The sequence below is a fragment of the Parasteatoda tepidariorum genome, chromosome 6, assembly GCF_982258835.1.
Source record: "Parasteatoda tepidariorum strain Cologne lab strain chromosome 6, Ptep-v5.0, whole genome shotgun sequence".
NCBI classification, from domain to species: domain Eukaryota; kingdom Metazoa; phylum Arthropoda; class Arachnida; order Araneae; family Theridiidae; genus Parasteatoda; species Parasteatoda tepidariorum.
In genome coordinates, this window is record NC_141760.1 from 116,397,492 (window position 1) to 116,423,841 (window position 26,350).

Genomic DNA, 26,350 nt, shown 5'->3' on the forward strand with positions numbered 1-26,350 from the left:
CTTTTAAATGGAAATAATTCATTTAATATTCTTCAAAACATTTACTGGGATTGCAGTAAGCATTTTTACAAACATTTGCCGAAATTTGAAATTAAAGATCATATAAAAGTTTTAATAACAACAATAAAAATAAAGTATGTACCATCATTTTCTTGGAGAGGATTGGGCAAGTCTTTAATAAGTAACAAGGCCTCTTCCGCAGTGCACTTCTCTTTCAGTGCTGAGTCAACTGCTGAGCTGTAAATTGCCTGGCAACACTTCTGAAAATCCACAAAATAATGCTGTATTTCTTTTTTTTAATTAAAATTTTTTAACATATTTACAAATCTCACATAATTTTAACTTGATTATTCTATTCTAAAATAGTTTTTGGTTTGGAAAATATTTATTATAATGCAATATTAATTTTAATACAGCATTGCATGTACTCAATGTTTACCAATCAGTGTACTGTGACCCGGAAAGAAAGTTGAAAGTTTCTAAGACTAATTTTTAAAAAAAGTCTTGTCTTAAGTTTTTTAGTAATTAAACAAATAAAATGGAAATTTTTTCACGAAAACGAGTCAAAAATACAAAATATTAACTGATATGCTATAGACTTTGGATGATTTTATAAAAGATAAAAATATAACAAATCATTTCAGTTTACTTCACAATCTAAATTGTATCATTGTTACATATAGAGATTAGTTTACTCTTTTATATATATATGTGATGTAAATGACACAAAACCCAATTATTATGAGTTTCTTCTTGACTTAAGATTCTTTTTATTCATTAATTTCTAAAACAAAATTATGGATTTAATACTTTTAGAAAAAAAAATATTTCAAAAGTGAATACCTAATTTCTTAAGCTGTACACACAGTTCGATATAAAAAAAATCCTTCTAGAATTATCTTTGTTTTTTTTCTTTGTATAGCCGTTGCCAATAGTAACACAATGTGCATCATGAAAAATTACTCAGTCAAATTTCCCATTACAAATATTTTTATAATTACAATTTTTTCATTTCAGACAGCCTTAAAAAAATTTTTAAACGATAATCTAAATTCACCAAAAGATCCTCCTGATTCTGACTCATTAATTTTATATGCAAATATATATATATATTAGAATTGGTGAAACTTGACAAATGTGTTTTTCTACTTTTTTTCCCTAATAAAATTAATCAGAAATAAAAAAAAACAGGTAATTTGAAAATTCCCCCTAATAGAACCTGAAATTAAAACAAAAATTAAAAAAGAAATAAATAATAAACTGATTTATTATTCTCCCACTTTAAAATATTTTAGGAAGTTATATTACAAACTTAATAATTATAATAGATATATAATTATATATAGATATAATAGATATTAAATGGTTGCCTAAACTATTAAAATGGCAATTGAAAATCATAATTTTGGGGATATTTTTAATAACAATTTTTAATAACAACTTATTGAATAAATATATACCATAATTCTAACAAAATTCTTTGGCTAAATCACATGTTAAAACAATTTTAAAAACTCTGGTTTTCGCTTAGAAAACAACCAAAAATGCATAGAAATGGTATAAAATTTTAACATTAAGAAAGGAAACCTCTTTTATTAAAACGCATATTTTATTAAAACATCAGAAGTTATTATTTTCAAAGCGTTTAAAAACTAACTATCAATCAAGATTTAGAATAACATAGGGAGATTAAAAAAAAAAATATATTTTTTCTTTAAAATGACATCAGAGAGAAATTTTTTTCTCCTTTGATGGATATTTAAGAGAAGAAGAAATATATGACACATTTTAATAATGGTGAAGTAAAATCCAACGATTTATTTCGAAAAAAAGTGAAATTCAATAATTTATTTTGAAAAACTGTAAAATTTAATTATTTATTTCTAAAAACACAGAAAATCTAGCACATTTGCTTAAAATCACACTTCTTTTAACATCTTTCTTCAGCAGTGACAACTCCAATTTTAATTTTTCAAAGTTAATTTTTTTTTTAGTTAAGTCTTTAAGTCCTTGCCATCCAACCTCATGGCCAGTGGTCTTCCTTTTGCTCAAGATCCCTCAGATAAAAAAATCTAAGAACTTCTAAATCCAAGATCTCAGTGAGATTTAAAACAAAGTTCAGTAATCTTAGCAATTACAGTATCTATCCAGTCTTAAGAAGGAAATGTCAGCTGGATAAAACAAAATCCCACTTTCCTATTTAATTAGCCCACTGGCAGATCAGTAAATGGGAAAATTTGAGAGAATGTCTCTCCCCAATTCCCTTAACATTGAAAAACTGTTTTTGATTTGCGGAGAAAATTGCAGGTTGAAATACGATTTTTTACATGCAGAACAGTCAGTGGGTTAATACCCATCACACATTTTAAGTTAAATTATTAGTGTAATAATATTCAATGTTTATGGATAAATAACACAAATGTGAAAATTTATGATTAGGAAGAATAAAAGCGTATGGACAACTGCTTTAGCAATCTTAATTTTTTTCCTTCTTCACCAACCACAATGAGTTTCACAAACAGATAGTTCCTATATTTCACTTTTTTTATTCCTAGGTCAGATAGTATGGAAGCCAGATATCAGACTATAATGTCATAACTTATGTTACTTGTTGCCTATAAAGTTGAATATTGTTCTCCTTCCCACAAAGGGTGGATGATAGCTCTGAGAATTTTTCTCTAAAATATGCCCAGTTAGCATTGCGGCATAAGAAAATACTTTATTTAAATTTTATTATAAAACTTTTAGGAATATTTCTACTCAAGTAGAAAAAAATAAAAGAATAAATAAAATTATTTTAAAGGGGGAAAAAATCTGAAGTAAAAAGTTTTTTTTTCTTTTAACAGATATTTAAAATGTATAAACCAAAGCAAATTTTTATTCATAAAAAATTCTTTAAACACAGCAATATTACTTAAAAATGTTAAAACTTTATTTTACTTTCCAAATTATAAAGGAGGAGAAAGTCGTCATGTATCAAGCACTCAAATATAGGCACAAATTCTCAAGACTCACAAGGCATGAATGAGAAAAACTAAAATTTTTACATTATCAAATAAATATTTCCGCAACCGTTTCTTAGGATTCTTTATCTCAAATACATCAGTTAAAGCTATTGTATGAAATAACTTTACCTTAACAGTGACATATTCAAGAGGAATCTTGCGTTTTCTAGGATAGCTTAAGAGAATATCAGCACTAAAAAATAAATATAAGAAAAATTAAACACAATTAAGTTTTAAATATATTAGGACTAAAAAAATTATTAATATAGTCCAATGTCCAGTGAAATATCATTCATCTATCTCTCATTTTCTGAGTCTGTCACACATTAAGCAGGAAAGTTAAGCTTAGAATCATACAAAATTAAAATTGCAAAAAAGGTGCTGAAATTCAATCTAATGGGGGAAAAAGAGAAGAAAAAAAGTGAACAAGTTTTTTCTTCCTTTTTTTTTTTTAATATTATTCGTGAATAGTAAGATCTGAATTAAAAAGAGCCATCCATAAATCTACATCATATATTAATACATATACCAATGAACCAATTTATAAATGAAAGGACATGTTCCCCATGCCTGTTGCCCCCTCATACACATCCGTTCTTGTCTTTCTAAAATGCTCTACCCTAGGTGCATGGTCTAATTCTAGGTAATAAAAGAACGATTCTTTGTTTTAAAAAATTTAACTGAAAATTTGTTCCTATCAAGTATAGTGATATTGAAAAATTAAGGACTTTTTAAAACCTGGTTGCACCAAAATTGAGTACTTTTAAGAGTCTTTATTTTTCAAAATAAAGGTGAGCAGTTTAAAAGCACTTTTAAGAATCGTGTAGAACACTGGCTTTTTTTTTTTTTTTTTGCTCTGGAAACAAAGTCAGTAAATTAAGCTTTTTTAACGCTGCATAATACTTTAGTGATAAAACAAATTGAATGAAAGCAAGTACTTTTCCTTTCTCGCAACAGGAAATATTTTTCCAACAAATTTAAAGTGTGATCTCAAATACATATATGAAACAATTATTTTTAGCAATTACGGAAATATCTTCCAAGGAGAGGTTTATTAACATTTTATTTTACAAAAATCTCAGTAACTTTAAAGGCCATAATTTCTGGAAGAAAAAAAAATGAAAGTTGTGAATATTTCAGTTCATAATTTGTTTCTAGCTAAATATATTCCATGAAATAACTTTAATTAACTTTAGGATAATTTTGTATTTGAGAAAAAAAATTGACTTCAGATTAAATTAACATTCAATTTTATTATAAAAAAAAATTATTACAAAAAGTGGTTAAAAAAAACAACATAGCAGTATATTCAACAACTTATTATAAGCTACAATTTTAATAAACCAATATAATGTCTACATTTTTTAAATACTCTAAACAGATCCATGCTTTAATATCAAACAAATATAATATTATTTAAGTTAATTTTATTATGTAAAAATTATCATAATATTAAGAAAATAAATAATCATTTCTAATAAATGTAAGCATTAACTATACAAGAAAACTTTTTCCAGCTGTAACTTATAACATTAATACTTTAAGAAATTTAAATTATGCATAATTAAGATTAACAATAAATGATCAACAGTGTTACAATAGTGCACCGTATCAGGTGTTAACTACTGATAAATATATTATTACAACAATAACATTAATCACGAAACAATAGTTCTAAGTCATACATAACAATAATATGAAAGAAATTTTAAAGGAAAATTTTGAATAATTTCAAATATTTCAATAAATAGAGTTAAAAATAAAAAGGTTTTTTCTTATAATCCAATAGATTTTACAGAGTAATTTAATTTCTCTTAAAGTTTTAAGGAATAAATTTGAAGAGAGATGGGTGTCTTTTTATCAAAGTATTTTGTCATTTAAATACATGATATTAATCTTATATTGCTTATTATGTTATAATATGAACTGTAAAAGTATTAATTTAATATTTCTTTAAAAAAAACAATTGGAAAAAAAAACAATTGGAAAAAAAAAACAATTTTAGGTTGATGTCTTTACCATTCTTTCCAGTTATGTTTCAGTGCTTGGCAATTTAGACTGACATTGCGAACACGTGTGAAGAAAAAAGAAAAATTAAGAATAGAGAGAAAAATGTTTTTGTTTTTTTCTCTATAGTCTTCTTTCAACTATTCTAGAAACATGTAAAGAATAACTTAATTTATTTTGATAGATTACACACAGACGGATATATATTTTCATAGCATTTAATAGCAAAATCTACATTTTGAAATTAAAAATTTTACTGTCGGTAACTTTTTAAAGATAAAAAATTTTTCATGTGCTAAATAAATCCACGAGGAACAACAGCAAACTTTGTCTAGTTATAAAAATAAATCACATGTTTCAAAAGTTAAAAAAAAAAAAAAAAAGGTTTATTCACACTACTTTATGGTAAACAAACTAGTTTAATAATAAAATATACATAGTCCCTGGCTATACTATTAGATGCACTATAAGATTCTATGTAAAATTATAATAATTAGGTGATACTATGCAGCTGTATTGTTTTCACTCGGATGAAACCGGTTTGCATTTGTTTACGGTCCTGTATCAATTGGTTAACATTGTAATGCAATACGTTAAAAATAAATACAAAATCTCCGGAATAAAAACCCATTACACGCTTGTTTAAACGTAAAAGTAATACCTATAAACTCGTGGAAATCATGTAAAAATTAAAAAACTACAGTGTACCTGATAATTTGATATAATTATTATAATATACTAATATAATGCTTGATATAATAAATATTCTATACTTATATAATATATCGTCTAATTTATCTTATCATGAAATTTATATTATATATCGTCTAATTTAACCAATTGATACACTAACATAAACAAGTGCAAACCGGTTTCAGTCACATAAAAACAATACAGCTGTATAGTATCACCTGATAATTAAGATTTTGCATTGAATCTAATAATGCGTCTAATAATATGGCCAGAGACTGTATATATAGAATATATATAGATAGTATATATATATATATTGAAAGATTATATATACAACAAAAAATCAGAAGTTGATTTCCAAACAGTTTTCATTTTTTACCACGATTGTCATTTAAAAGTATTTGAACAAAGAATATAAAAGAAACTGTGCACAGGAAATTAAATTAAACAAAAAATGATTTTTAGAAGTTAAAATCAAAATTAGATGACACGTAAAATGAGACTGTTTAAAAATTACGTCTAAACACACAACATAAATATTTAAAATCACTGAAATTTTCACGAAAATTAAATTTAATAATTTTAATGTACAAAACAAAGGATAAAAGAATGAAAATTTTTTAAAGCAATACATTTCCAGGGTTCCCACTCTTTTAACAAAGCAAAAATTAAGAACTTTTTTTTGAAAAAATTAAGGACTTTAAAAATAGTATGATTGTTTATCATCAAATATACATATACCACCAATGACATTGCCAATTATTAACCTTTCTTAAAAAAATCAATAAATTTAAAAATAAAAACAATTTTATTATAATGTAAGCACTGATATAATTGGATTAATTAACAGGGCTCACTAAGGAAGTAACAGGCAATTTTTGCAAACCCAGATCTGCTTTTTAAAAAAATATTTTCAAATTGTTAAAGGTTAACATCATCTATGAAACTAATTCGTATTCCATTTTTAATGATTTCATTGAAATTGAATTGTAAAATATAAAGTCCAGAAATTAAAATTTGCAATTTATTCATTTATATATATATACATAAAAAAGAGTAAATAAAGAAAGTTGGTAAAAACATTAAAAAAATTATTACAAGCCCTTTTATTTTGCTACTAGACCTGCATCACACATTCAGTTAAGTCCAAAAAATTCTTTTTTATTAATAAAATATTTCATTTATAAGTGTTATACATATATTAAAAGAATTAATACTAAAAACTTGAATTACCATTATGCATGAGAATAGTTTTCTTAACAGTGTCATGTTATATTAAGTCCTATTTGAAGTAAAAACAGGCCATACTAATATCTAAGCAACTTAAATCACTCCACTTTTTTTTTTCTCATTCAAAAAATACTTCTATGAAAATTTTTATGGAATAAAAATATAATTATCTTTGAGAAGATTTACAATTTTCAAACCAATATGTTTTTTATCAGTTCTAGGTGAAACATACAAACAAAAGGGTCTAAAACGATTTTTCAAAGGTATCAACACATTCTTATGGACAGAAAATTGATAAGGTTCCTTAATTAGCAAATACAGATAAGTTATTTATTGTTTAACCATTTATAGATATTTACTAGTAATATTTCTTTACCATCCTCTATCATTCTCTAGTATTATTATGATTTGATATTTTATTTTTATCACAAATTAACAGTTTAAAATTGAAAGTGTTATTTTTTATTATAAAATAATCCTGTAATATCATCTTATCAGGCAACGTTTTGTAAAAAAATATTGGAAAATGTTTATGCTTTTACGCTTAACTGCCAGTCGTTATTCATTAACCATTCAAAAAAATTACTTTCGCTATTTGGAGATTTAAAATAGGAAAATAGATAAATATGAAAGACTTACCTGTTCCAGCGGAGGAGTGGGCGCAGCCTTGGTTCTCGGTAAGACACGGAGGGATTGCGAGCTCGCAGTCTCGAAGACACTGGACGTGCATCGTCCTTTTGACCTGGAGACAGTCGAGCTGAGAAGGAGAAATCTACTAGCATGGCTAATTGTGGGCTCCTAGGCCCTGTAAAAAGATTTATTTCTTATTAGAGTTTCTAACAAATACAATAAACATAATTCATTCCGGAAATAGGAAGAAAAAAAATAAAACTCTGTTCTATATAAAGTATTCTCTTCTTTCTTCTTTTTAAATTTAGGATTTTGTATATCAAAACATTGGAGTAGCCACAATTCAGAAATTATGGCCTTGACAGTTCAGCCAGGTGAGCAGAATTCTTTTAAGAAAAAAATAAAAAACTTTCTGAACATAAATTAAAATTTATTTTATTCAACAAATTCTATGTAAAAAAATAATTTTTAATAACCTTTCGTTATTTTATTGATTGCGTGTCAATTTTTTAAAAATTTTATGGTAAAAAAAATTGCATTATTTTAAACTATCAAATTTTAAATGACACAATACGAAATTTGAACGATATTGATCAAATAGTTTTTAAATAATAGATTTCTAAAAATATGGTTTTTTCTCAAGTGTCATAACTCAAATTAATCAACCATTTTCGCTCAAATTATGAACAGTTTAAATACATAGTTTATAAAATGCTGTGAAAATTTGTATAGCATACAATTTTATTTTTTTTTCAAACCTTATTAAAATTGAATAAGGAACATTAATTGTATACATTAAATTTTTATTTAAAGAAACAAATTCTATAATTTTTGTTCATATTTTGATGGTTAAGAACTCTAAATCATTAAAAGAAAGGTCTGCTAGTTAAGAGAAAATACTTTTTTAGTAACTTGACCAATAGTTAGTGCTACTTAATCAACATTTTTGAAATCATAATTTTTGAATCTTTAAGATTAGCACCTAGATCAGAGAAATCAGATTATTGAAACAAAAAGCTATTTAAGGTTAGTCAGGAGGTAACAAAAAAATTATAAATTAATTTTAAAAAAAAGAGCCAAAAATTAACAGATAAAAGTACGAATATGATAATAATAAATAAAAAATAATAATTTAAATTGAGTTATTCCTATTATTCTTTATATATATATATATATATATATATATATATATATATATATATATATATATATATATATATAAATATATATATATATATATATATATATATATATATATATATATATATATATATATATATCATGGTGGCCACTCAAATCAGATTTCAAATTTCCCTGATATTTCCAGGTAAAAATCTTAAAATTTCCAGGTCTGTATTTTTCTTTCTTTCTTTCTTATAAAGTGTAGGATGTGTACTAGAAAAGTATCAATATTATAAAATATTTTATTCAAAATGTTACTTTTTTAACATATTATCTTGTAAATATAATTCATTTTGACAATTTGGCAAGATTTTGTTTTTTTATTTAATTTTTTAATGTTTTGGTACAACATTAATTTTTAAAAAATTAAGACATGTGGAGAAAATAATAGGTTTAGCTTGTAGATTATATTGCTTTTAATGAATAAAAATGTTTTTAATGTGTTATTTTAAGCAGTTTTTGCTCAAAGTGTATCTATCAAATGGCAAAAACAGAATAACCAATAAATGCTTGGATAAGTATTGTTTAATATATTCTCATTAAGCGAAGGAAAAACGTTCCAGGTGATTATATATCAATAAGTTTTTATAGTTACAGTGGCTCCCAAAAGTGTTCGTTCACTTTTTATAACTTTTATTGAAATAGGAAATAAAAATTCATTAATTAAAATGAATATTTCAAAATGGGTATTTGATAATAAGATGTATAATCTATTCTTAGCAAACTGCATGTAATATATTAGTTCAATACTTAGTAAATCAAAGCAAAAGTTCATTGTTAAGATATCAATAATCAAATTGTAACAAAAATTTTACCCCACGAAAGTCATCGTACACTTAAATGTTTTCGGATTTAAGAATTAAAATTATCGTCAATTGCTTTAATTTTCTTACTTAATTATTTATCATTTATTTATTTGTAATTTTGTACCAAACTTATGATAGCAAAATTATATTTTAACTTTGGTTTGCTAATTCCATAACATTTTATTTTATCATTTAAAAACGGCTCGTGGCCGTAGTAAAACAATAAACCAAATTTGAATGTTGATTATTTGCCATCATAATGAATCAGTAATGAATATTGTTAAGTTAGTTTATTGTGTGCTATTGCACTGTAATATATGATAAAATGCTTAAAAGAAGGACTTCATATCAAAGATTAAAAATACAAAATTTGTGGAAAAATTCATAAATTCACAATTGAGTGTTGTACAAGATTCTGTAAAATTTAATAAAAAATATTCTGCTCAAATTTCGCCAAGCAAAAAAAAAAAAAAAAAAAAAAACTAGTTGCATTTATTTACAAACTTATGAAAGCTATTGTAGAAGTGAAAGGAAACTCTATTAAATGTTAATTTAACGAAAATTAGAATATTTTCTAATAAGCGGAGATTTTTTTGAAAGTGTACAATGACTTTTGCGGGATAAAGTTTTCGTTACTTCTTGATGATTGATTTCCTTAAAATAAACTTTTGCTTTGTTTTTAAAATAATCCATATTCCATCCAAATATATTTTTATTATTAAATATCCTTTCTGAAATATTCATTAATATCATATTTTCTTTAAACCAATATCTCAAGTCAAATTTTTAAATAATGTTGTTTTGAATTAGCATTATTATATTAGGAGATTCAGTATACAAAAATAAATGTCACAAATGCAAAATTGTCTAATTTTTTGTTGTATACTCTATAGGGAAAAAAATAGATAAAATTCTTTAAATTTTATACCTATTTGTTTTTTTTTTCTTCTTATTTGAAATTAAAATATTTAAAGAATTCCTAACTAAACACATGGGTTTATAGGTTAGCATGGTAAATTGTTTTTGTTTTAACAACTAAAATCTTGTACAGTGCAAAACTAAAACACCAGATTTCATTTTCCTTCTTCCTACTAAACACGTATGAATAAAAAGAAATTTATATTTTATGTTTATACATCATGTAATATGTTTCCTATACATTCCTTAGTCTTTGTCTGCTTTTTAGGGTAATAGGAATAGTTTTGGAAATATCATCTCTGGAATGCAAGCAACATTTACAAACTTTCGATATTGTGATAACTATACAATTCGAATTTTGAATCAGAAATGAAATATTTACCGACAAAACAGTAAAATTAATTAATATATAGTTAGTTTATTAAAAAAACTTTTTTTAAATTTAAGATATGTTATAAAAGGTAAAATAAAAAAGAGAAAAATAGCATTAATACAACAATTGGTTTACAAACATTGCTGTTAGCGATTGCAAAAAAATGTATGATTGGTTGGTTTGCTGAGAAAAAATAATTTACAGATTTCTTTGAATGGGAGTACAAAAGCTTTCAGAAAAAGAGTGCGATATAAAATCTATTATTATTAAGTTATAACCAACAAATTTTTGGAGAATTTTATAAAGTTAAAAATACAAAAACATTTTGAATCATTTTGTCAATAACAATTCAATTAAATGACCAATTTGAAATTTTTTAAAAAGGAAGAAAAATGTAACGCTTCAGACATATATCTTCAGACATACGAATACATGACTTCAAAAACTCCTTATTATGCTGCTCAGAGATTTTCCTTAACTAAATTAAATAGCACATAAATTTTTTTTAACTAAAACAAGTGATTCTAAAATTAGGGAGTGGAGTACTGCAAATAAATTAAATGTCACATGACTTTATACATACAATCTGTAGAGCACTCACGTAATCAGCATCACTTAACCAAAGTGCACATTCAAAGTTAGCTTCAATGTCATCAATAAAGGGAAGAAATTCTCTTTCAAAAAAAATTAAAGATTCTGCAGAAATAGATGTCTTATCAAACACCTCCTAAAACAATACAACACAATATTAGAAAACACCAGTAATTGAATTAAGGCAATAATTATTAAATACAGTCATTACTGCGACTAATTCGATTTCATAGACACAATGTTACTTTAACGTGTGTTAGAAAATCTGAATTGAACTGTTGATTCCAATATAATATTTGATTAATTTTTTAAAAGAAAATTACATCAAATACAGGCGTTAAAAATTTTCGCTCTTTCAAACATTTGGTTTAAAAATAAGGAAAACATGAAAGCGCTCAGTAGTAGTAAGAATAATATTTTCAAATACAGTAAAAATATCAGATGTTTTCATACATATGCAAATTTTTGGTAAATTTCCAATATGAAAATTAACCCTACTTTTGATAAATATTGAATTGCTCATTCCAATATAACTTGAAATTTTTGTTTAATTTTATGTAAGAAAATCACATCAAAAACAGGAGTTAAGCATTTTATCTCTTTTTCAAAACAAAATTTTTTTCGCAGGCAAAAATTCAATGGATAGCAAAAGTTTCATGGAAGTCCACCTATTCTTTTGAGGTTAGTGCTCAATGAACATAGAGCATCTTGAATTCCACATGAAAGTATGAAAGAACCATCATTTCTTAACCTAGACGTAATCTATGGTAAAAAGGATGGTGGAATATCAGTTACTCTTCATTATTAAGAATTAAAAATGTGTAACGCATTCGTATGCATAGCTGCCAACCTTAGGAATCAAAAATTAGGAGCACTATCTGCGACAAAATTATATGCACTAATTACAGGAGTAAGACAAAAATTTAACTATTAAATCATAACATTAATAGACATATATTTAAATATGTAAATTAGTAAAACAAAATTATAAACACTATCTTTTGTGGGAAACTTATGATATTAATATTTTATAATTAGGAATACCGGTATAATAGATTAAAAACAAACATTACCTATTAATATATAATTATTTATCTCCAAATTATAAAACACAGGTAAATAATAATCTACATCATAAAAAAATATTTTTGCGGTTTTGGATGTCCTAAACTGGTTTTGGACAGGATACGTGGGTTTTACTGTCTTAAAGTGTCCAAAACCTTGAACTTTGGAAAAAGATAAAAATTCTATAGGTGTAACCATTGTACACATAATAATTACATGTATCAATAAATATTTGATATTTTTTATACAATTTACTTTAACTTATTAAAGGAAAATAATATAATATGAAAAGGTTTATAATTTTTGAAGATCCATAATTCATTGAACAACAAAATTGAATACCTTATCCTTTAAATATAAATATGCTTTAAATACTGATAAATAATGTTTTTGCATAAGGATAGATAAAGCAATATTAAAAAATAATAATAATTTTTTAAACAAAATACTAAATTTGTTTAAAAATTAACCTTTTACTTTTCGCAATATTTTTTTAAGGGAATGCTATAATTTCTGCATCACAGGATGATAAAAAAGATATCTATTTTAATGTATTAACAGTTTTGAAGGGCATAACATCAGTTTCAGTTACTGACACTGGTGATGTATCACCACTATGCTAAAAAAATCGAACATGAATGAAATAAAAGTATTCTTGACTCGTACTATCGAAAAATAAACCTGTTTATGACTAACCAAGCACTTAGTCCCTATTAGCTTAACCTGCATAGCAAGGTCAAACTTCAGTTATGTAGTATTGAATGAGAGGACCAATTGAACTTGATTACTGATTAATCTTCCTTTGTTTAATGTTTAAATTGAAGAGGCAAACAATATTGATAAAACATTACACTTTCAAAAACAAATATTCTCTAGTAGATTTAATTATCAATATGCTATTAGTTTCATGTTTATTTTACCTTTTAAATATCGTTCAGATAAAATTGTGACATAATTTGAGTAAAAGGGTTTTGGACAGTTTAAGACAGTTTTCGACAGGACGGTTTAAACCGTGGATTAATCCATTCTGTCCTAAACCTTGCCAACTCTGGTTTAAATACTACAAGGAAAAATTTTCAAAAAATAATAATTTAGTGAAATAATCAGCAACAGCTATTGGAATAGTATTTTCCAATAAAAAGCTACTAAAAAGTACTTTAGCACAATAATCACAGGATGCGTGCTTGTGCCGATCAGAAAAAAAGGATTGGTTTAAAATCAAACATTTTATGAAAATTCAGATTTTTTATAAAAATATCAGATTTTCAGATTAGATTTAAAAATTAGGAACAAATCTGAAAAATTCTGAACAGTTGGCAGCTATGTCTTATGCAAAGTCTTCAGCGTGCGATACATTAATAACATTAGTACATTTCTTTCATGAATCATATTTTTCTTGTTTAAAAATTTCACTTAATCTTTTTAAAAAGTGTAGTAATAAATAACTTATTTTGGAGATAAATCATGCATTCTTCCTGACTTTATTTTTGCTCAGATTTAAGAGCTTTCTGAACATACGTTATGTAGCGGAAATATATTATAATCAGCATAATATCATATGCTTACAAGTTAAATTAAAAATTTAGCATGCAGTAGATAGAAGAATAATATTTTTGTCAAAATAAGTTCTGCATTTATGAGTAAATATTTGCTGTAATTCTATATATTTATGATGCAGCGACTTCTTGTTCAGAAGTGCAATTTCATTTAGACCAAGTAGGACAGATCACCATTTTGAGTGTTGATTTTATAGTTAAGTACCTATATATTCTACTCTAAGCAGAAGGCACAAAAATTTGTGAGTCAAAAAATCAGAATGGGTACTTGTTAAGTGGGAAAAAGCTTACAATTAGACTATAATACATTGTCTTAAGCAAATCTCACATAACAAATGCATTGTATGACATAAAAGATGACATCACGTGGGAAAATGGTAACACTAGCACCAATTGGAAATCAGATGTAACAGTAGGATATGACAAATCATTTTCATGATACAATACTGACAGTTTGAGCAATTAAAGGCTCATATATGCATTAAAAAAATTTAATGCTGGTAAAACAAATTCACTTCTTATTAGCTCTCATAGTAAATTTTTTTAAAAATTCCATGTTGTTGTGTGCCATTAAGGCACTCGGTGATGCAATTGTTCTTGGTTTTCAGTGGGCCATCTACGGCCAAGAATTCGACTTCTGCCACACCCATACGTCACACCTGTTTATAAGGCGGATCCATTCATACAACCTTTCATGTATCCACTTATAAAAATATATTCAAAGAAATGTTAAGGAAACAATTAAATTTTTGGTTAATAGATTACCAGAATAAGATTAAAAATAATATCTGGAATAGAATTAAAAAAAAAAAAAAAACATCATGAAAAATTAAATAAACTCAAAACAGCTTTTTTTTTTAGCTCTGCAGCTCTCTTTGCTAAATTTTTAATTCTTACCAAATCTGACGATGACTGATCTGATATTTTAAGCATTTTGCAAACATGGAAAAAAAGAAATGAGAAGAGGAAGATATTCAGGTGAGAAGATGAAGGTGAGAAGAGGAAGATATTCAGAGAGGCAAGTCTGCATTAGAAGTGGATATTTGGCATTGTGGTGATGAATTTGACAGATTTGTGATTGAGCAACAGGGAAAAAATAATGAAGGTGGTAATAAGAATATTATTTATGCAATTACGGTTTTATTGGTGTTTTGTATTGCTTGTAACATGTTCTGAAGAGATTACTATTTTGTAAAAGAATGATTGTTTATTAATGAAATTAATATGGAAATGCTATGGTAAAATATAGCCTCGATACCATATTTTTAGTTGAGTTTTTACTTACTTATATTCAGGGGATTTTTATTTCTTTTATTTTTATGAAATTATGGGCATAAGAGGAACAAAACTGGACCCTGGGTAAAATATTTGATACAGAGCTGTCGCCGGCCAGCTGGCTGAGTGGTTAGCGTGCCTGACTGTGAAGCCAATGGCTGCGGGTTCGAATCCCGCTCTGGGCATGGATGTTTCTCTCTATCTGTGTCGTCTTCTGATGTGTGAATGTATGAACATGGCCTACCCTATGAACGGGTATTTGTGGCAGTGTGGCGTGGGTAATGTTGCTCACCTCTGTGACTTTGGTTCACAGGTGCCCACTGGGTAACGATAAATGAGCAACACTTCCGGCATCTTCTAAGGCGAAGAACGAAAGTTCAGTGCCTGCCGTTATTAAAAAAAAAAATAATAAAATACAGAGCTGTCATTCTTTAAATTGTATACAATGCTTTAGTTTTATAAAACTTGTGGCCGAGTGGTAACAAAATGTTTGCCGGGTTGAAAAAAAATCTTAGATATCTTCCGTATTTTTTATTAAGTAAATGTACATTACTTGATGTTAATAAATGACAATCCCAAAGGAGCTGGCAAAACTTTTTTTAAAGACGAATTTTCATTTAAATTGAAATTTTTTTATATAAATCAAATTTTTTTATATATATACTAGCCAAATTATCTAACAAAATACATTAACAATATATCATGACTTAAAAGTATAATTTCAATAGTATAGATAAAATTGTTAATATTTCTAACTAAAATCTTTAAAAAATTTTTTTTTTCATTATTACAAGCTAAACATCTAAAATTTTAATGACAGGGAGGCAATTGAACAGTTAGATACCCAGTGAAGAGTAAAACAGTTTAAATCAGAACACATTAAAGAAAAAAAAATTATTGAAAATTTTTATGTGCTGTCTTTCATTAATATTGTTAAATGCTAATGACATATTTAATTTGTTTTAAGAACACTTAAAGTATTTAAATAAACATTAAATTAAATGGGTATTATTAAAATATGTTAAATTCCTAGCTGATTGTTTTACATACAGCAAAAGAAAAATTAGTCTCCAGTTTAATTTATTTACTTGTCTATTTAGGAACATAATAATTTTTATTTTTCGGATAAAACCTTTATTATCAAAAAAATCAGATTAAAAAAATCACACCTTAAAGAATATAATTACAAAATATTTTTGACTTAATAACTTATTTAAAAAATCATTTAGTTTAAAACAGTGATTTTCATTAAAAAATATATATATATAGTTAATTTAAAACATGACTTAAATCAAGTGATTTAAATCATATCAACCTAGTATCCCAATAATAAGTTAATTTTGAGTTTAGCAGGGTTCCAATATTTGTTAAAGTTTTTGTTATGTAACAAAGGTGGCAGCAGTAAAAATGGGCTAAATATAGTTGGCAGTGAAAAGAAATTGAGTTGGGGAGACAAAGTTGTTCGAAGAACTAAATCAAATACCAAAGAAAATTATTTTTTCATGAATTTTCAATATAAAGTAAAAACAAATCCATGAAAAAAATGCATACCTTAGAATGCAATGGGTTGGATCCCTTACTCACATTTGGAAACTCCTGATGGAGGAAAAAGTATTTGGCGCACAATTGAAAGAGAAAAATATATAAATAAAATTAACAATACACAATAATATTTAACTGAAACATATTATTAAACTATGAACATGATTTAATTAGGAACTCAATAGTTTCCAAGCAAACATTTTTTACATAAGCTTTAAATAAATCAACTAGAAAAAAATCAACTTAAAAAAACTGTTCAGAAATATTTTTATATTTAAAAATAAATAAAAATAAAAAAAGGAAGGAATGCTGGAAAAAATTTGCATGTCAAAATTCAAAGTTATGAGATTCCTAAAAAAATATATTCTTACAATTGAACTTACTTAAAACTTATTATTGAACTTGTTTTTCAATACAAATTAATTAATTAAGAGATCAAAGTATTTTTATTAGAAGAAAAGTATTAAACTTGATACTTTTTTGAGTAAGAACAATATAAAAATGCTTACACAATAAACTATTTTATATAACTGCTTGTTACAAGCGGTCATCAATAACATTTATAAGAAAAATTTACTTAAAAAAATAAATTTTCATGTAGTATGGATGAAAAACCTTTTTTGAATTGCAGATAAAGAAACAATTATAACAAATTCATAGGAGTGCAAAAGTAGGAAAAAAAGAAGAAAAAAAACAGGAAATTAAAATTTTCATTTGATTCAAACTGTTAATCAAAAATTGAAAATTGTTAATAATCAGTATTTGATGAATGTGATGATCTCACTTATAATTATTTTCATATGTTTTTCAACTTTTGAAATCATTTCTATCATAATAAACAAGACTTTGAAAACAAAATTGTTGCAATCCAATAATGTGAGAAAAATTACAAAATATATAAGTAAATGATGAGTACAGCTGGAAAATATTTTTTCCGGTATGTTTATTTGCTTATTATATTTTATTTAAGACAGTTCAGGGGCTAAATTGAAAACGCTATAAGCCACTTTTAGTCAACCAGTCATAGGTGAATTCTTTAAATTTTTCAGTCATACTTTTTCTTTTAATCTATCGTTAAACTTTTAGAAACTTCCATACCATTCCAGTGGACACTAATGATAATCTTTTAATGCTGTATTGCAACTTCAGGAAAAAGGGAGGTCACCTTCAATTTTTAAATTATTATTATAATCTCATTGATAAGTAAAGTTTAAAACAGTTTTAAGTCAAACTTGAAGGTGAAAAAAAAAATGCTTGTTCTTGCGTCCACGAACAATTATTTGTGTTCCTTGCTTCAATGTAATACATTTTGTAGAATTGTGCTTTAAAAGGAAAAAAAGTGACAAAAAGTGTGAAAGAAAAAAAAATATTTATTTTAAAACATTTAACATTTAGTTATTATTTTTATTATAAGAAGTAAAAAAAAAGAGGTAATAGAAAATAATAATAATAGTCTGTATTCAAGGAAATACTTTGAATGGGCAATTAACTTACTAAAAAATTTAACTCTTATTTGGGTTTAACAATATTTTATCACTTTACATAAAACAGAAAATGAATTAAATCTATCAGAACAGGAAATGAAGCATCTAGAAAGAAAAGACCGCAATCCATAGAAAAATTAATTTCCTTATAATAAAAAAAGTCCCAACAAAAGGCTGAGATATTAAAAAGCATTTTTAAAAATAACTAATACAGAAATTTAATTTTAAAAAAAATTCCCAGTTCCCACTCTTTTAAATGTCATTGTTTGATAATTAAATAATTGAAATAAAAAAAGTCTCACCTCAATAAGTATCATTCTTTTACCATTTAAATATAAAAATATATTGAAGATTGTAAGAGAAGTAGACATAAGGACTGAGCTTGAGTTTCCCTAGAGGTTATCTGATCTCCAAAGCAGAGCATGCCTAAAAGAGAGATTTTAAAATATATTTAACATTTATACAAAATGTAGAAAAGAAATACTATTTAATTTTTTAAAGGTATAAAAGATGTTAACCAAGTTATATACAGGCAAATATATCAAATTTTTACGTAAGAATCCTAGTTTGAATAAATACATAATGGACAATTGCAGTATATTATTTTCAGTTCTAACTAATTGGAAATTCTCTCCTGAATACGAAAATATAATTATTTTTTCTTCAAATGCTTATTTGTTTAATTATTAAATATTATTAATTTCTTATTCTATTTTGACAGTGGATTTTTAAAAATAAAGAAGTCAAGTTAAACATGAGAAACACAAAACAAATTGCATACCTAATATTTTAACAATTTTATGCACATTAAATATTTTTAAATACAAAACTCAGGAAAGAAAAAATGATTTTACCATTATTTGTGTTTAGCATTTTCTTGATGCTTATTTGACCAAGCAAATCACTTAATATCAAGAGATTTACCTAAGCTTTGACCGCTGTAGTCTCTCTGACACCTTGTGGGCCACTCAAAGTAAGGAAACACTCCTATATTAAACAAAAATGTACATCAATTTTTGAACAATGTGTTACAATAATAAACCAATTTGAATCAGCTTGATCTAAATTGCTACTAAAATCACATTTAAATCATTTGGATTTCCCTTTTAAAAAAATCACAACTTAAACTAAAAGAAATAATCTTTTTAATATGTATAATTTTTTAGTAACATTTAATAAAACTTTTTTACATAAAATAAAATCAGTTTTTATTTTTGAATTTCTGTTTCTGTAGCATCATAATTGCCCTTTATTATATTATCATACTACTATTATCAGAACTATTCAACATAGCAAACAAAAATGAAGTGAAAAAAAATTTAAAAAAACATGCAACTTTTTTCTTAAGCAACAACCAATTGATAGGACCTTCACCTACTAGTTAATTTGATTTATCACCATTTCTGATGCAAAAAATTAAATAAATATTATAAAAAGAAAGCCTTTGATTAAGCTAAGAAGAAAATTCTATTATTTTCATAACATTAATTATGAAATCCTTAGCCAGGCAGAATCTTCCTTTATTTTTTTTAGAAAACTATTTTAACTGGCAAAAGTTTGAATTTTTATTTTTTTTCCTTGTAGCAACAGATGAAAAAGCAATTGCTTACTTATGCCTCTGAGAGATGTTTATTTATAATTTACTGTGCATGACTTAGTACACTCAAACATTAAAAAGAATTTTGGAGAATGAAAAACCAGAAAATATATTTGAATAAAAATTTTTTTTCAATAGTTTCTAATAATGTAAGTCCAAAATAAAACAAACTTATTTACCAAGATGACTTGAATTAATCAACAACAACACAAAAAAATGGTAGGTTCTTCTTCTTGCTTAATAAAGTGTAACTAAGAGATTGTTCATTAGAAAACAGAATTTCAATACAATCAAGCTACCGGGTCTAACCCCGCTATCAGATCTTACCCTTTTCTTCCCAACATATATTTAATTAAAAATATCACCACTTAAAATTTGCTTTACTGCATTTGAATGAGAGGAAAAGTCTTTTCAATAAAAACAAGAGGTGGATATTTCTGTATCATGATCTGTTGTGCTAACTACAATAGACAAGGTGAGAAATAGATTTGAAACTAGCAATTTAAAAAACAAAACAAAAAACATGTAGATGTTTGTCCACGGATTGCTACGAGTCATACTTTACAAGTTTATCCCCTTTCGGGATGTTTTTATAAGTTTGTAGCAGGCCACTGCTGGAAGTTCCCAAGACTTGACGATTATTCTGCCACAGATTACAGCACGAAAATCTACCCAACAAGAGAGCAAATTTATTCTGTTTATTAGTTACATTCTGAATCCCCACTTGTACTTCAGAAACTTTTTTTTTATGAATTGCAAGCTCTTCTTAAAAAAAAAAAATAGTTTACCAAACATCAAATTTAATTTTTTTTTACCATAATACAATAACCAAATTAAATTATATTGATTTTTTTATGCAAAATAAAAGGATGATGAGAAACCACAACACTGAGGAATAATATGAGCAATTGGTGGAAAATCTTTTTAAACGAAAGAAAAAATTTTATTAAAATTTAAAACAGTATTCTCAGTAAAAGAAGAAAAAAAATCAAGTAAATTTTACTACTTTGAAATATAGCTAATCGAACAAAGGATTGGTAAAAGGTTGATCTGTAAGAAACAAACAGAGTAAAATAAAGCCAGGGGTCTGTCCATGCCAAATTTACTACCATTTAGCAGTATCTTCACAAATTCAATTTTAGGAGAAATGGTAGTCTTATAAAATACTTTTTCTTAAAATTTTATTTTTTATCCCGTAAGAAACTATAAACCATATTTTTACCACATTTTTGTGTTGATTTTTTAAAATAATTCTTTATTTTCACAAATTATGTCAAAATTTTCACGAAATAGGTACCTCACAGAAAAACCTAGTTAGACCCCTGAAAGCTGTAACCATAGTTTCAAGTACTATTGATATTAAAATAACTTTGATATTTCAATATAATTCTTAGATATTTTACATTACTCCATTTGGATCAAAAATTACTAAACATAAAATTAACTACAAGATTTCATTTTTCACAAGAATAAAGCTCAAAAATTTTATAATATACTCCAGATCAAGAATAGACAGGAGTTCAAGATTTGCTCTGTTATAAATCAACTTATAACATTGACATACAAAGAGAAATGAATAGTTATAATTTCAGAGAAAAGGAAGCAGACGAGTTGTACAATACTTAGTCTTACAACATTTGTCGGCAAGAATTCTTCGACCCATGTTCAAAATGATCTTTTCCGCACTGAAACAAATCTTCGTGTTTCGAATCAAAGTAGTTTTAAGATTTCGCTTTTGCCATTAAAGCTGTCTTTACTGGTGTTTGTTTCACTTATTTTTTGCATGCTTATGTGCTCAATTACATAAACAATTACAATTACAGCCATAGTTTAGTAAGATTCGAACTTGCTTACGCTTAACAGTTTTTCAGCTTTATGCTGCAAAATTATGAGCTTATGGCTTTTTAACACATAGCAGAGATTTTAACTGTAATACTATGTAAGCTATACATTAATGTTATATTTTTTTTTACCACAACCAGTAGGGGTGCAGACCCATCAATCCATCATAATCAATTCTCTGCAGGAAGTTTGAAAGTTGGTAGAGCTAAGGTAGAAACTTTTTCAAACTAAAAACTTTTTATTCATTTATGTATTTCTCTAGCAATGGGACCTCCTAATATTTTAAGATATCAATTTTGTTGTAAAATAGGCGCTGTTCGCGCAATCCGCTTTAATTGCATGTTTTGTAAACTAATTAGCTCTTTGTTTTTGTTGCTAAACCCTTTTATTTACTTTTAGTTGATGGAAACTATTGGATGACCGGTGGATCTGATAAATCAATGAAATTATGGGGATATTAGATTCCTTGGCAATCGTCGATCTTGAAGACTTAATGGGGCATGGATATAAAGTCTTAGATGCTCAATCTTCAGCAAATAGCTCACATATAGCATCCGGTGGAATGGACAAAAAGCCTTTTTTATTGGGACGTTAGAACAGCTCAAATAATAAGAAAGTTTCGATGCCATACAGGTATGTTCTTTTTTTTTAGGGGGGGGGGGAGAGAAAAATTTTCTTAATGTTGATTTCATATGTAATTATTGGGGATCTTAATTTTTTTAATGAATGGCATTTTTTTCGCATTACATTAGGTAATATTTCCTTATCACTACCTGTTCAAGACAGCTACTTTTTGAGGGTAATTCGGGATCATCCCATCTACCTGTCATCACTGCAGAAAATGCACAAATCCCTTAATGAAAAAAGCAATTTCCAAAATAAACATTCCATTAAATTTATCAAATAATAATAAAAAAAAATTTATGTGTAAAAATATGTAATAAAAACAATCAAGACAAAGTAAAAATTTATGTTTTTTTATAATTACGCATTGAATTATTCTTGATTTTAACCATGCTTATTAGTTTTCTATGTACATTCCCATTAACACCACATCATGTCCATTCATGCACAATTTTTTAGGATAAATGATTCCTTACTCTTGAAAATATGCCACTGCCCTCTCTTGGGTGCTACACAAATCTCAAATTCCAATCATTGTGCAGCAGAGTGGGAAAAAAAAACATTGCATTTCATCACGCTAAAGGAAATTAACTTGCGTAGTCTAGAATTACACAGTAATTATCATAAAATTTGCAGTTATTGGTGCTGAAGCTGCCTTTCGGCTATGCTGTCTGATTTGGGCAAAAATGGTCGATGGGAGAATCCCTAGTCAAACCTCCTAATTTTTTTTTAAGAAAAAGTAATAATATGTAGAGGTTTGCCTGAGGAAGCATTAAGTTTCTCCTCTTTTGTGCTTTTTTTTATTTTATAGTTTCTCACATTTCATTGCCTGCAAGTTTTAAAGCTGTAGCCATTACTTTGGGAAGCACTAATATTTAAATCTATACTCAATTTTGAGTAGCAATAGTATTTCTAAACTTCTCTAACTAAAAATTTAATCATTAAAAAATAAAGTTGATTTATAAAATTAAATTCTGTCAAACTGGTTTTAAAACCACTGTGGGATTAAATCTGCCTAAAAATGTCTTCTCTCTAATGAAACTCTTAGAAGAGTTTTGAAGATTATTATTTTTTAATGTTAATTAGATGAAGGGAGGAAGGCCAAGACGGGTGTAGTGTACTGGGAGGGTGTAGGAATCATCTCGCCCTCTCAATGTTGGTAATTACGATCATAGTTGACTATTTAAATCATAGTGTGCAAATTCTAAGTTATCAATATCAATAGATACAAGTTTCAAACAATAATTTTTTTTTTTAAATTTTAAACCTTTTTATAGTGTTCCAATGTTAGTTAATTTAATGTTAGTTAATTAGCAGTGTTAGTTAATTTCCAATGTTCTTTACATATTAAACAGGTGTTTCCACTGAAAGCTATTTCAAAACACCTTAACAATGATTGAATAAATTTCTTTAAAAAATTTGAAGCTAAGCTACAAATTACACATGTAAAAATAAATTCTTCTTAATTATTTTTTAACTTTAAAAAGAAAGTGAGTCTTATGAATGCTGAATATTTATAATATATTATAAAAATGAAAATAAAAATGCTTCACTAACAACAAATATTAATATTAATTGATATAAAATCTGAATTCAGCATTTGTGAGTCCAAACCACTAATTATAGACTAAATTTGACCTACTATTAATGACAATTAAATATATAAAGTTACCATAGAAATATATTAACATTATTATTATTATAAGATAATTATTAAAAACTATTATTATTATTAAAACTATAATATAGCTTCAAATCAGGTGTAACTTGTCTAAAGGAATTAAACATAAGTGAGTAACAACAACAAAAAAGTATATTGCATATTTTATTTATCTATTTTAACAGTTCTCTCTTAATTTTCCAATTTTGTCTAGTTTATAGTTTAATTTGTTTCACTTGTACATGGCACTTGTTTGTTGCCATTACAGTGAATTTCAGTGGTCTTATGCCCATGCACAAGTGTCAGTGTTGTAGTACTAAAAAATTTTTTCACCGGAACACAGCTCATTCGGAAGTGAATAGGTATAGGAATAAAGAGAAATTTAAACATTGTTAGCATGTTTCATTTTCTATCTAAAATGAAGGATATAACTAGAGATAAAATTATTTAAAAACAAGAATTTTATGACAAAAAAAAATTTTTGATGTTTTTTTGCAAAAAAGTAAAAAATAATTATTTTATGTAACATATAAGAATCAAGTTGTAGTTCCAGTAAATTTTTAGGATATTATATTTATTTCATATCCTGAAATGTGTTGTAAATATTTCTTATAAAATGTTTAAAAGGAAGCAGATAAAAAGTCAGCGCTTTTCAAATAACATGAAATAAGCCATCGACTTTTCATCTGCTTATTGAAAATACCTAACGATTTTTAGGAAAGGGGGCAAAAATTGTTCTTTGCTGCAAAGGACAATTTTGCCTCCTTTCCTAAAAATCGCTGTTTGAATTCCAGGATGCTAGTACAAACAATTCTGGAGTTAGATGTACACACGCAAAATCTTCATTTTATTATTATACATAAATGTATTTTTGTGCGTCAAAAAAACAATAATCTGAAAGTTACATTTTACTGTCTGATTTCTACTTAAACTTTTAAATTATTTCATTTAAATTATTTCCCCCATTTTCTATAAATGAATTAAATACAATTAGGTAATGTTTTTGTTTTATAAATTTTTAGCAAAATGTGTTCTTTAAATGATCTTAAATGTAATAATGTAGCTTATATTTTATTTTAAATTATTAAAGTAAAGTTAATTAAATCCTTAGAAAACAGTGTAAAGAAAGTATATTTTCAATTTGTTATTTTTAAGGTAAAATCTTAGGCAGAAAAACACTTTTGTAATTCTTATAGTTTGTAATTTCAGGAAACATTCCTTAAAAAAGAGAGAGAGAAAGATTATAATGCCTGGAAAAACAAACCTTACTGTTTATTTATTAGTTAGGCTAATATTAGCATTTTGAAAGTTCTCTTAGTATGTATGTGAATTTGATCTAATTGACAGTTATTTATACTTTTTATCGCTTACTATAATTCATCAGTTTAGGTTATGACGATGCTATAAAATTCAACGAAGAATCTAGTTTTACTATCTGCTTCAGTTTATAATACTGCTTGTGCATGGGATTGCCTTAGCAAGTCTCGCGAGCCTGTTCAGGTGATTTATCTTATTTTTATTGTTGGTTTCTAAATGGACAAATTAATAAAATAATGAATTTAAATGCTATTTATCTTCCTTTCAGTTTCCTTTCCTTTATTATATTTTTAAAATTTTGTTGAATCAATGAAATTAATTTAATTAGAAACAAAGAATCGCAAGCAATTTGTTACTTTGTAACCGTTAAATTTTAAAATTCGCTCAAAAGAAATATTTTCTATATTTATATATGTAAATGTATGTACAGAGTATTTGAAAATGATCACCTTTAGTGTGTATTTTTTAAACCTTTTTCAAAAAAGTTTTAGTGGTTGCAAATTAAAATTTAAATGAGAATAAGCAAATATATCTAAATGAACTGAATCACTACTGAGGAAGGTAGGACTTGAAAGACCAGAACTTATGTGAAGCCACCACTAGGAAAGTACTTTGAAATTTAAAGTTGACAGAAATTTCTAACAGAAATTTTATTTTCAAGCATATTTTCTTTGTATGTTAATTTAAATGAATTATATAGGCATGATTAAAGCAAAGCAACAAAAAAAAAAAAAAAACATTTGAATAAATAAAGCACAAATATGATAAGACATTTTCATTTTTGCTTGATCCACATTGTATTTTGCTTTAGTCTAGTATTACCCTCTCCTTTTTTGGCTATTTGTGTATAGTTTTACTCATAAGGAATCATTTCAAAATAAGATGCAAGGTTACTTGAAAATTTTTTAATTTATTCCTAATAAGAATCATTTTTATTAAAAATTCTTTTGTGG

General features: G+C 26.0%; 1 protein-coding gene and 1 long non-coding RNA gene across 26 annotated transcripts in view; one reads left to right on the forward strand and one right to left on the reverse strand.

Annotated features, from left to right (window-relative positions):
- Positions 1-21,993, reverse strand: part of LOC147808325 (uncharacterized) — a 35,649-nt gene extending 13,656 nt beyond the window's left edge. For 2 of the 25 annotated variants that reach the window (XR_015434873.1, XR_015434872.1), the window contains exons 1-7: positions 21,587-21,981; positions 19,282-19,344; positions 18,660-18,783; positions 11,428-11,571; positions 7,575-7,740; positions 3,135-3,198; positions 143-260 (exon numbers count right to left, since the gene is read on the reverse strand). Coding sequence is in view for 14 of the 25 variants with exons in the window: in XM_087166534.1 (XP_087022660.1) it covers positions 3,135-3,198; positions 7,575-7,717 (207 nt within the window). In the remaining 11 variants the exon portion in view is untranslated. Of the gene's footprint in view, positions 1-142; positions 261-3,134; positions 3,199-7,574; positions 7,741-11,427; positions 11,572-16,882; positions 16,928-18,659; positions 18,784-19,211; positions 19,345-20,133; positions 20,304-20,960; positions 21,085-21,251; positions 21,302-21,576 lie in introns of those variants that run through there. The other 23 variants (XR_015434864.1, XR_015434865.1, XR_015434867.1 and 20 more) reach the window with 23 other exon arrangements.
- A 5-nt stretch (positions 21,994-21,998) lies between these two features.
- On the forward strand, positions 21,999-26,134 carry LOC147808326 (uncharacterized). The gene is made up of 2 exons (XR_015434874.1): positions 21,999-22,429; positions 25,465-26,134. It is a non-coding gene; the product is annotated as an uncharacterized LOC147808326 (long non-coding RNA).
- Positions 26,135-26,350: the final 216 nt, after the last annotated feature.